General features: G+C 40.0%; 1 protein-coding gene across 1 annotated transcript in view; it reads right to left on the bottom strand.

The window, feature by feature from the left end:
- The window catches only part of Hsf5 (heat shock transcription factor 5), a 44,891-nt gene that overhangs the window by 10,020 nt on the left and 22,146 nt on the right, over window positions 1-12,725 (bottom strand). Inside the window, exons 4-5 of the mRNA XM_031354406.1 lie at window positions 11,956-12,477; window positions 9,819-9,993 (exon numbers count right to left, since the gene is read on the bottom strand). Of these exons, the coding sequence (XP_031210266.1) occupies window positions 9,819-9,993; window positions 11,956-12,477 (697 nt within the window). The remainder of the gene's footprint in view (window positions 1-9,818; window positions 9,994-11,955; window positions 12,478-12,725) is intronic.

Genomic DNA, 12,725 nt, shown 5'->3' with positions numbered 1-12,725 from the left:
ACCTCCATGCATGTTTGCTGATAAAGGGTAAAGTATGATTACCAAAGAGCATGAGAGGCACTGTCTGTGAGTACACAAAAGGGACAGGAGTCTGTACACAGATGCAAGGACTGGCCTTTCTTTCACTCTAACACAGGAAAGGCAGAAGACAGGACATCTGCAAGGAGCTTGGAAGGGTACACTGAAGAGAGGTTGACACTTAAGTCTTCATTTTATTAGATGTGGTGGCACAGTGGCAGAGTGCATGCCTAGCATTCACAAAGCCTTCAATTCCATCCCAGCACTGCATAAACTGGACATGGTGGTGGATACTTGTTTTGTTTTTGTTTTGTTTTGTTTTGCTTTTTTGAGACAGGATTTCTCTGTGTAGTCCTGGCTGTCCTGGAACTCACTCTGTAGACCAGGCTGGCTTGGAACTCAGAAATCCACCTGCCTCTGCCTCCCAAGTGCTGGGATTAAAGACGTGTGCCACCACTGCCCAGCTGGTAGTACATACTTGTAATCCTAATCCTTGGAGGGAGAGGCAGTAGGATCAGAAATTCAAGGTCATCCTTCACTACATAGTGTCTTCCAAGCCTGAGGCCAGATTAGAATACATGAGACCATATTTCTAAAAATAAAATATTGATTTATATATAAAATAAAGTATAGTTTAAAATAAACAAAAACCTAATTAGTGGTAATTAACAGATTGATAATTACTGCCCTGGCTAGTTCTTTGTCACCTTGGCACACGCTAAAGTCATCTGAGAGGAGGCATTAACTGAGAAAATGCCTTTATAAAGTAAGACTGTAGACAGGCAATCCTGTAGAGCCTTTTCTTAATGATTAATGGGAGAAGACGCAGCCCATTGTGGGTGATGCCATCCACTCCTGGGCTGGTAGGTCTGGCTGCTATAAGAAAGCAGGCTAAGTAAGCCATGATGAGCAAGCCAGTAAACAGCCCTTCTCCATGGTCTGCATCAGCTCCTGCCTCCAGGTTCCTGCCCTACTTGAGTTCCTGTCCTGACTTCCTTTGGTGATGAATAGTGATAGAAGTGTAAGCTGAATGAATCCTTTTCTCCCTGGGTTCCTTTTAGACGTAATGCTTCATCACAGTAGTAGAAAAGCAACCAAGACAACTACTATAGGGGCCAGAGAGATGGCTCAGACTGCTCTTCCAGAGGTCCTAAGTTCAATTCCTAGCCACCATATGGTAACTCACAACCATCTGTAATGGGATCTGATGTCCTCTTTTGGTGTGTCTGAAGGCAGCTACAGTGTACTCATATAAATAAAATAAATTAATTAAAAAAAAAAGACAGCTACTATAATAGGCCGGGCATAGTGGTACACACCTTTAATCCCAACACTTGGGAGGTAGAGGCAGGTGGATCTCTGTGAGTTCAAGGCCAGACTAGTCTACAAATCAAGTCCAGAACAGCCAGGACTATTACACAGAGAAACCCTGTCTCAAAACAAACAAAAAAATTATTGTTAAAATGCCATTGCTATCACATACTATTTTGAATAATTAATCATCGTGCTAGGCCAGTTATTTAGTGTGTTATTATTATGTTTGTTTTATTTAAATAGACTGGTCTTGAACCCAATGCTTACCTGACAATGTCCTTGAACTTGTAGATTCTGGGATTACACACGTGTAACCACACTGAGCTCTGTATTCATGTTTAAATGGGCAAACTAATAGGCTAATTCTGTCAGGGAAGGAAAAATCTGCAACTTCATAAATTATACTTTTGCTTACACTTTAATTATAAAATCTAACTTTTCAGCAGAGAGGTCCTAACTCAATTATAAGTCATTTGCCCCCCTCTCCTGATAAAATAAAGTATGATTAGGTGTCATAAGGATGCTACTGTTCTCAGTTCATACTTTCCACTGTAGGAAATCAGGGTTAATTAAGACATCTGTCACCTCCATTAAGCAAGGGATATGATTCTTAGAAAAAACCAACAGGAAGAGTTAAGAAAGATAACTAATGAGCTAATTACTTATCATTTACACTTTTAACCACAATATGCACTGGAAGGGAGGAAAATATTTTAATAGCTGGTAGGTACCACAGGTCCTATTAGGGAGTGACTCTCTTTGTGAGGGGGCAGCTTGGTGGTTGTTTAGGTTAGGGGAAATGACACTTCAAGGAGACCAGAAAAAAACAAGCAATATCTCATTGCCTCTGTCCAAGGATAATAGGATTTTGGCAAGGGAAAAGAGGAGAAAAAGACATTTGATGAGACTGCAAAGAGAATGTAACATGGCAGAAAGATATAATGACTAATGATAAATAAGACGACAAATAATAAAGTGGCCTAAGCCCCTTTAAAAGGGAGATGAAGGCAGACATTGCAATGACAGTGCAATGAAGTCCAGCAATCAGGTGGCTGGCAGGATGGTCAGAGTGTGGATTACTTTTCTAGAGGACCTGACTTCAATTTTCAGCACCCACATTGGAAAGCTCACAACTGCCTGTGACTCCAGCTCTCTTGGGCATTCTATGCCTCTGGCCTCAGCAGGTGTCTGCATTAATGTACTTACCCTTCCACGTGTGTATGCACAGACAGACAGACAGAGAGAGGGAGAGAGAGAAAGAGAGAGAGAGAGAGAGAGAGAGAGAGAGAGAGAGAGAGAGAGAGAGAAAGAGAAAGAAAGGAGGGAGGCAGGAAGGGAGGAGGGGATGGAAGAAGGGAGGGAGAGACAGACAGACAGAAAGAAAGACAGAAGGCAAATAAGAAGGCCAGGTGTGGTGGCACATGGGTTTCACCCCTATACTCAGGAAGCAGAGGAAGGAGGGTCTCTGTGGTCTACACAGTGATTTCCAAGATAGCCAGGCTTACTCTGTTTCAAAAATATATCAAAAAATAAAAATAAATGAATAGGAGAGGGTTATCATTCCATTCCAAATTCTTTGCAGTTTCAAAGATAATCCTTTCTATCTCTCCCAGCTTGCAGACTGTAAGCTATGGATTCAAAGTCCCAGGATGAAAGCCTGAGAGGAGAGACATCCAGGAAAGGGAGTCCAGTCCTGCATCTGATATCCAATGGGCTGCAGGGTTGGCTCCGGAAGGCAAAATAAGGACAAGTCTGAGATTAAACAGACACACAGGGCAAAAGGCCACTATGGGACCTAGAGAGTCTCAGAAATATTGAAAAGGAATTTTTTTGGTAAAGGATAAACTTGAATAATATCTAAACCATAAAACTCAGTTTACTATCTAAGATTTAATTATTGATTTTATTTAGGGGATATTTTTTAAAGTACTTGGGATTACATCTAGGGCTTTACACAATCTCTCTAGGCCTTGTTTTTGTTTTTATTTTTATATTTTGCAATAAAGTCTCACAAGGTTATCTAAGATGCCCTTGACCTTTTTATTGTACAAGTAAACCTTGAACTTTTGTTTCTTCTGTTTTAGCCTCAAAACAGCTGAGATTATAGAACTGTACCACCAAGCTTATAAGTATTGGGTTTTAAAAAAAAAGATTTGTTTTCAGGAGTCTATGGGGGTGACCCTACCTGAGAATTTTACCAGCAGTGGGTATAGAGATTGAAATGGCCATTTTCTCCAACCACTTCTAGTGGGAGGAGAAGAGGCATCAACTCACCCACAAAACCTTCGATCCAAAAATTGTCCTGCCTACAAGATGCGCAGGGATAAAATTGGAGCAGAAACTGAGGGAACAGCCAACCAATAACTGGACCAACTTGAGACCTATCCCAAGGGAGAGACCCAGCCTCTTACACCAATAAATGATACTCTGCCATGCTTACAGACAAGAATCTAGCAAAACAGTCTCCTGAGTGGCTTCATCCCACAGCAGATGGGAACAGATGCAGAGACCCATCGTCAAACATCAGGTGGAACTCTAGGAATCTTACTGAAGAGTAGGAGACGGGATTGAGGGAGCCTAAGGGGTCAAGGACACCACAAGAAGACCTACCTACAAAGTCAACTAACTTAGGGCTATGGCGGCACACAGAGATTGAACCACCGACCAAAGAGGATACAGAAACCTGACCTAGGCCCCTAGATATTAGTAGCAGATGTGCAGTGGGTCTTCATGTGGGTCTCCCAACAATTGGAGCAGGTGCTGTCTCTGACTCTGTTCCCTACCATTGGATCCTCTTCCCCTACCTGGTTGGGACTCAGTGGGAGAGGAGGTGCTTAGTCCTGATGGGACCAGATGTCCCAGGGTGGGGTGGTACCCAAGGGGGCTTCCCCTTCTCTGAGGAGAAAGGGAGAAGGTAATGGAAGGAGGGATTTGTAAGGGAGGGACTAGGAGGAGAAGAGAGAGAGGGACTGTGATTGGAATGTAATGAACAAAACAACAAAAAAAGTGCACTTTCAATAAAAATGCAATTTTATCTAAAAAAAAAAAAAAAGGATTTGATTGGCTGGATGGTGGTGGTATACTCCTTTAATCCCAGCACTAGGAGGCAGAGACAGGTTGATCTCTCAGTTCAAGGCCAGCCTGGTCTACAAGAATAAGTTCCAGGGCAGCCAGGGTTACATAGAGAAACACTGTTTCAGAAAAACCAAAACAAAAAACTAAAAAACAAACCAAAAAAGTTTATTTGTATGTATGTATGAATTATGTGTGCATTTGTGTGAGTGTATGCAATGTATGTGGAGGTACCCTTGGAGGTCAGAGGACATCAGGCTCCCTAGAGCTTTGGAGTTATTGGCAGTTGTGTCCTGACCTGTATGGATACTGGGAACTGAACTCAAATCCTTTGGAAGTGCTCTTAACCACTGAGCTATCTTTCTAACCCCTGTTTATTTATTATTTTTATTTTTTATTTTTTAATTTAATTTTATTTATTTTATTTTATTTTATTTTATTTTGATTTTTCGAGACGGGGTTTCTCTGTGTAGCCCTGGCTGTCCGGGAACTCACTCTGTAGACCAGGCTGGCCTTGAACTCAGAAATCTGCCTGCCTCTGCCTCCCAAGTGCTGGGATTAAAGGCGTGCGCCTCCACTGCCTGGCAGGGGTATCATTCTTAAGTCCAAGTGCATCTTAGTCATTTACAATTGAATAATCCCAAACTCTCTATTAAATGCTATAAAGAAGCTGGAGAGATGGCTCAGTGGCTAAAAGCACGGACTGTTCTTCCAGGGGACTTAGGGTTTGATTCCCAGCACCCAAATGGTGGCTGTAATTCCAGTTCAGGGGAATCCGATGCCCTCTTTTGGCTTATGTGAGCTAGCAGAAACAAGTCACCGCCACAGCAGCTCCAGGCAGCCTACACTCGGGCTGGGCTCAGGGAAAAGTTACCAAGTCCCTACTTTATGTCTGTTTTGGGGATGTTGAGGATTAAACCCAAAGTCTCATGCATGCTAGCCAAAGGCTCTACTACTGAGCTAGGACTCAAGCCTTTGTTTCTGTTTTACGTGTTATAATTCTTATTATTTATATAATTACTATAGTCTAATTTATGTCCTAATCTGGAATTTGGAATAATTATAATATAATATAATATTATATTATATTATTATATAATTATGTCCTAATTTGGAATTTGTGGGGTATTGATACAATCCAAATTAAAATATGTAAATGGAGGTATAGTTTACTGAAAAGAACATAAGTATTGGGTATTTATACTTTGAATTAAATAGCCAGCACTCAAAACAAACCACACATAGCAAAGTGGCAACACTAGCTACTAAGTAAGCAGTTAGAATACAGCAGGCTACAATGTTATGAATGCTACTCATTCATCCTGGTTAGTTTTCTTTCAACTTGACACTAGTTAGAGTGATCTGGGAAGAGGAACGCTAATTAATTGAGAAAGTGCCTTATCAGATTGTTTGAAGGCAAGACTGCAGGGCATTTTTAAAATTAATGATTGAGGTCAGAGGGCCCAGGCCATTGTGGGTGGTGCTACTTCGGGGCAGATGGTTTCCATGATATAAGAAAACAGGTTAAACAAGCCAGGAGGGGCAAGCCAGTGAGCAGCCTTCCTCTATGATCTCTGCCTGAGTTCCTGCCCTGAGTTCTTTTTATAATGAACTACAACTGTCAGCAATAGAAAATCTAACCACACCAAAACTTTGATAAAAACACTACTAGTAATGTCCTAGAAAATAAACCACAAAGCAAATGATCACGCAACCACAGAGGAAAAGGCTCACAGGATTTACACTGTGGTGAGTTATTGCTTGCATTTATCAAATCCTTAAAGTAGAGATGAGAATAGGATAAAAGCAATCGATATGCAAGGAGAGACAAGGGAGCATCTCCTTTCTTCTTTTTCTTATTGCAACAGGGTCTCATTTAACCCAAGCTGAGTTTTCTTTAGCTGAACTCCTGATCCTCCTGTTTCTACCTACTTCTAGAGAGCTGGAATATAAACTCACAACACCATGTCTTGTTTACAGTGTTGGAGATCAAATCTACAGGGCTTCATACATGTTAGGTAAGTGTTCTATCAACTAGCTATTGCCTGGAAGGGACTATTTCTTTGTCAGTGGTTGACAAACTATTGACTAGGGTTCAGTCGTTTTGATCATGTATCCAACTGCTTCAGCATTCCAATTTCGAGAAGTAGTAGAAAGTGATTTCACAAAAGGCCAGATATGACTCAGCAGTTAAGACTGGACCCAAGTCAGGTAGCTAACACCCACCTGTAACTCCAGGTTGAGGGAATCTAATGCCCTCTTCTGGTCTCCATAGGCACTGCACTAGTGCACAAACAAAGACATCCACAATATGCACATAATTTAGCACATAATTTAAAATAAAGTCTTTGGAAGGAGAGCTGGCTTAATGTTTAAGAGCACTGGCTGCTCTTCCAGAAGACGAGGGTTCAATTCCCAGCACCCACATGGGCTCATGGCTATCTGTAACTCCAGTTCCAGTAAGATTGAACATCTTCTGGCCTCTGCAAGCATCAGGCATGAAATGGTACACAGATACAGATGCAGATGCAGGCAAGGCACCCAACCACATAAAATAAATTTTAAAATTTAAAAATAAAATCTTAGAAAGAGCACCCAATTATTGTCAAGTACCTTTTTATTAGATCAGCACTTACTTCTATAATCCCTTTATTCATAAACAAAATCTCAGTAAAGAACATGTTTATTATTATAAGGTTTTGAAAAGTTAAAAAAAAATCTTTAGAGAATAGTGCAGTCAAATCCAGTTACAGGTGTTATCTTCCAAGCTAATACATTCTTTCACATGACCCCAATGCAGGCTGCCATTAGGCTCAAGGGAGAGGATAAACAAGTCAGACAGCAAACATTGTGTTCAGGATTAAAACTATCTAAATGAGATCTCTGGTTGCTTTAACTCTCAACAGGAATGACTAAAGGTAAGAATGCAGGATTATGAAACCCATTACTGTGTACAAATGTGTATATGGCAATTTAAAAAAAGATTAAAATGCTAGAGAATTAGTAAACTTGTTCTCCAAAGCATGTGACTGTTCAGCCCCTACAGTAATCTTTTGGACTATTCTAATGAGAAGTAGGCAACAAAAACTAGATTGGGTGTCTGTCAAACTGATGAAGAAAAATGTGACTTATATTCATAATGGAATTTTTTATCCATAAAAAAGAGCAAAGTTAGGGCATTGTTGGCAGCTGTGGGTGGTGTACACACCTGACATGCATAGTGCCCTAGGTTCAGTCTCCAATACTTCCTCCCAGATGGAATGAAGTTAATTGAGGCAGTCTCAGAAAGACAAATATCATGTTCTCTCTCATTTGTGAGTGCCAGATTTTATATAGATACATAAAATCATCTACGTATAGATGACATAGAAGCAAAGCTGTCTAGGGAAACAGAGAATTAATTGGTAGAGTTAAGAAAGAAGGAAGTGACAGGCAGAGAAGCCCCTTTAAAGTTGCTGGTCAGGGTAGTTCACTAGATTCCCACAATAACACAGGCTCTTTCTGTTGCCTTTGGTTGCTGCCCAGAGGTTGAAGGTAAGGCCCTATCCTATTGCTGAAGACACCAGACCCTGAGGACACAGGGCTTGGAGGATCTGAGCCAGATCTGACCATAGAGCCTCCTCCCTGAGGACTAACCTGCATAGTCCCAGAAGGTGCTGGTTTGAGCTCAGCCAAGCATGACTATATAAACTTGCAAGACAGCTTTAGTCAAAAGGTATTTTGGAGGAAGAACTTCAGTCTGAGCACTACTTTTGTCTTCTTTCAAAGTGTTTTGAGCCAGGGTCTCATTTGTGGCCCAGATTGGCCTCAAACTCACAATGCCTCCCCTTCCCAAGTGTTGGGAGTATGGTGTATGCCACTGTGACAGACCCTGAACACTATCTTCATGTTTTTTTGAATAAATTCTCAAAAAAGTTCTTAGTATTTAAAATACAGGTGACTAATTTGATTGATTGATTGATTTGCCTTTATCGAAATCATCTGAATTGCCTTTAACTTGAGGTTTTGTTTTTCTCCAGTGCTATAGTTTGGTTCTAGGCAGGTGTTCTACCAATAAGTTCTATTCCTAACTGCATGTCATGTGTTGAGCTGGGCTCACTCTGCAGCATAGGCAGAATGCTTCATCTATAATAGTAGCAGTCTTCTTGCTTCAACCTTTAACTCCCAATAGTAATTGCTACTATTACAGGAGTGAGCCCCTGTATCTGGCTAATTTGAGAATATTACATTAGCCATTGTAAGCAAGGACTGGTGGTACATATCCACCATCTCAGCACTCGGGAGGTAGGAGGATTATGAAGTCAGAGCCAGCCTGGGCTACATGATTAGTTCCAGGTAAGTTGGGACTACATAGCAAGATCCTGTCTTAAAAGAAAGAAAAGAAAAAAATGTTTGGAGCAGAGTACAATGACTTGATTTGAATATTAGAAATTTTTTAGATTAAAAAATACAAATGTAGTCAAGTCACTTCCAGGAGGGAATCAAAGCTGGATATGGTAGTATGTGCCTGCATATTAATAAGGGTGACCCAAAAGAATCACTGCCTGAGTTTGAGGGCAGCCTGGGATGGTCCCATCTCAAATGAAAGAACCATCTACAAGTGCTCTAGTATCCAATATATAACTAAACTCCTATAGCCACACACATACAAAAACATGCCACTTATACAAATTCATACCTTAAAGTATATTTATAATGTGCTTAAGGCAATTATCTTTGGTGTCATTAAATCTTCTTGTGTCACAAATAAATATGTACCCTGTTATCTGTTAATAAAATCTTTAGCATCTGAAGATGATTATTAAATTACCCTTCATCTTATCTAAGTTAGTCTAAATTCTTTACTTTTTTAAATATATTCAATATTTTGAAGGTATGGATTCTTTCATTTGTTTATTGTGACTATGTGGAGGTATAAGGGCACATGCATTCACACTGGGTCTGGAAGACTTCAGGTATCTTCTCTATCAACTCTCCACCTTATTCCCTTGAATAAGAGACAGGGCTCTTCATGAACCTGGAACTAGGCTGGTGGCCAGTGAGCCCCAGCAATCGGCTCTGAGTTAGAGCACTGTGTGGACAGGCCCAGCTTTTAAAACTGAATGGAGAGTGGAGCTCAGGCCCTCATACTTGAGCAGTAAGCACTTTTCCTTGCTGAGCCATCTCCCCAGGTCCCCAGAAACCTCATGTTCTTATATGTACTGTTAGGAAAGCAGCTATTTTGTATACATTACAAAGGTAGCTAAGAATACTAGCCTAAACTACAATTATATAAAACAACATGAGAGACATAACACAATTATAAATAATAAAGATACATAAAAATACCATTCATATATGAATTATATACCGAGGTTCAGTTTCTAGCATTTTAGAACTATAAATTCTAGAGCTTAAGACTATCTCATCCTTACCAGGGGACTTTCCTTGTGAGTTGCTTCTTCGCTCTCTGTATCTAGCTGGAGTGGATAAACCTGTGTCTTTACTAGACTTGTTAGCAGGCCCCATTTCTGAAATAAGGAATCCCATTTGTTCTGAAGGCAAGATATTCTCCGGGGGATTGGTCTGGCATTTTATACTGCTATCCACCTAAAATATTAAACACACTTATTATTCTTATACCTACTAAAGTTAATATACATTATCAAAGCCATCCTATTAGAGGACAGGATCCCACAAACATGTTTTCCTGCTTATGAAGGTTATTACCCTTGATAGTGTTGACTTACCCGAATATTCAAGAGTAAGACATAGGTTTTCCAGATTCTCAAGCCCTTGAAATGCATGTGGAGCTAAAATATTTGCTGATGAGCATACCATGACGTTGTATGCTTTTAATGACTTACAATATAGTAAGACAGTTAAACACAGTTGGTGAAAACTGCTACGTATCCTTTCACTGTAGAAGGGTGTTTAAGCTGACACCCTTCCTAGTTGACACTGGGATATCACAGATAGGCATGAACCGGCTGGCAGGTGTCAGTGGGGAATGGACACTATTTTTTTTTTTAGTTTGTATTCTGTACTGAATACATTATCAAAATCATATATGCTTCATTCTCTGTAAAATCTCTATCTATCCTCATTTAGAGTTTCTTTGGTTCCAAATTTTTCTTTGGAATGTTAAAGTCCTTGGTCAAGATAACAAACTTATGCCATGTTGCTCTTTATAAGTTTATTTAAAATATAACTACATTATAAAATAAAGCTAAGAGTTAAATTCAGCTTTCAAAAAGTTACAATAGTCAAGTATATTAAAGAAACAACTGTGTATATGCAGTTCAAGACATGCAATCCAGTAGTCCACATATAATTATGAAAATACCAAAGCTTTTATTTCTATAGGAATGCTTAAAATGAGGCTATCTTTACTGAAATTATATCATCATAACACATTTTAATGGTCTCAAAAAGGACAATGACTTGATAGAAATCTAAAATGCATTTAGGGTAAGGGTATAACCAGTGGTACAATGCTTGCTTAGGTAGTGAAATTATATTAGCTGGGCATCTCTTTTAGTATACCCAAATGCAATAGCTTAACCAGAATGAGCAAAGGTCTGTATTCAATCCTGTTAATTCTATCATCCCCTACCACCCCTCCCACTAACCCCCTCCCACTACCTCCCACCACTACCCTCCACCAAAGGCAGGAGAAAATAAAAGGAAAATCTTTATATTTAAATATTATACACATATTTTTAAAAGAACTACATATAACAACACACTATATAAACAAAATGAATTGGGTATGATGACATATGCCTATTATTCCATCACCTGGGAGGGAGGAGGAGGATACATGGGTCCAAGTTATCCCTGGCTAAAATGTGAGTTCCAGGTCAACATGGACTACAGGACTATGCTGATCTGTATACAGTTGTTATAGATTGTTTCTACTTTCTTGGATTGAGTTATAACTCCATCATCCAGTTGGCACACATCCCACCTCAGAATCCCAAGGGTGGAGTTACTTTGGGTGTACTTTTCATTAATTAGTTTTTGTTTGATTAATAATCCAAGATTAGTAAGAAATATGAACCCAATAAAGTCATTAATAGCATTTTGTGATGATATAAAAAAAAGTAAGAAAGTGGAGCTAGAAAGATGGCTCAGCAGTTAAAAGCACTGCTGCTCTTGCAGAGGACCCAGGTTCAATTCCAAGGCTGGCCTTGAACTCACTATATACAGCTCAGCCTGTCCTTAGACTCCCAGCAATCCTCCTGCTTCCACCTCTTAAATGCTGGGACACAGGCATGTGCCACCAGCCTAAAAATAGTATTTAGACCCTAGTTGATCAATTTGCTGCTCTAGAGGTTCATTTCAGACTGCACCACAGCTGGAGAAAGGCTAGGGTGAAAGTAACTTCTGAGGGTTTTTCTTTTTCGTTTTTTGATTAACCATTGGGACATGATCCCTTTGGAATCCACAGTAAACTAACATTAAATTCAAATAAACCCAAATAACATCTAGAAAAACTCTTCACTAACATCTTTAGCGAAAAACAATGTATGCTGTGGGCTTAGTTAGTACTCGTGTTTGTGCTCTTACCTGCTGTGTGCTGAATGGTAGCCCTTCCTGCACAAATACTACTGAAGACGGAGATGGATTGTGGTTTAGCTGCTCCTTCAGTTTGACATGAGTTTGTTGGATGGTTGCAGACTCCTGCACTGTGCTAGTTTCCAAAGGTTGAGCTGTGTGGATGGTATAGATGTACTCAGGTGACTGTGGTAGAGAGCAGGTAATTGCTTGTTCTGTTCCAACCACAAAAGACGTAATATCTGAGCCTACAGGAGTGAGTGGCTCCAGCTGGCTAGCCTGACTGGTGGAAGATGGGTTGCTGCTGTTTGCATTGGGTAAGATATGCTGGCCTCTGTTAGCCTGAGATGACGGACACTGAGTCTCAACAGGCTCCACCTTTACCATCTCCAGCTTAGGGGAGGAGTGCAACTCATCTACTATCTGAAAGACAGCCTCTAGATTTACTTCTGTCTTTTTATTTTCATCAGTAGCACTGCAAGGCCAATTAGAAGGCAGAAATTCAACTGGATAGGAAGATTGCATTGGAGGATTCTGGGAAAAGAGAAAATAGTACTGTTTGGATAGAAAATCAAGTATAAAATTAAGGAGGAAAAGTAGTAACATTTAAGTTCATGAATGTTAAATACAGTAAAGTTGAGCTTACTAACAAAAGCCTGAAAGTGGAGCTAGGAATGTAGCTCAATGATAGAGCAATGCTTAGCATACTCAGGTCTTCGGTTCCGTTACCAACATCACAAAAAGAAACAAAGAAAACCAGAAGGCTAACTTGCTCTTCAGCA

This window comes from Mastomys coucha, unplaced genomic scaffold (assembly GCF_008632895.1).
Source record: "Mastomys coucha isolate ucsf_1 unplaced genomic scaffold, UCSF_Mcou_1 pScaffold5, whole genome shotgun sequence".
Classification (NCBI taxonomy): Eukaryota; Metazoa; Chordata; class Mammalia; order Rodentia; family Muridae; genus Mastomys; species Mastomys coucha.
Note: the sequence above shows the minus strand (reverse complement) of the source record. Positions and strands in the feature narration are given on the sequence as shown.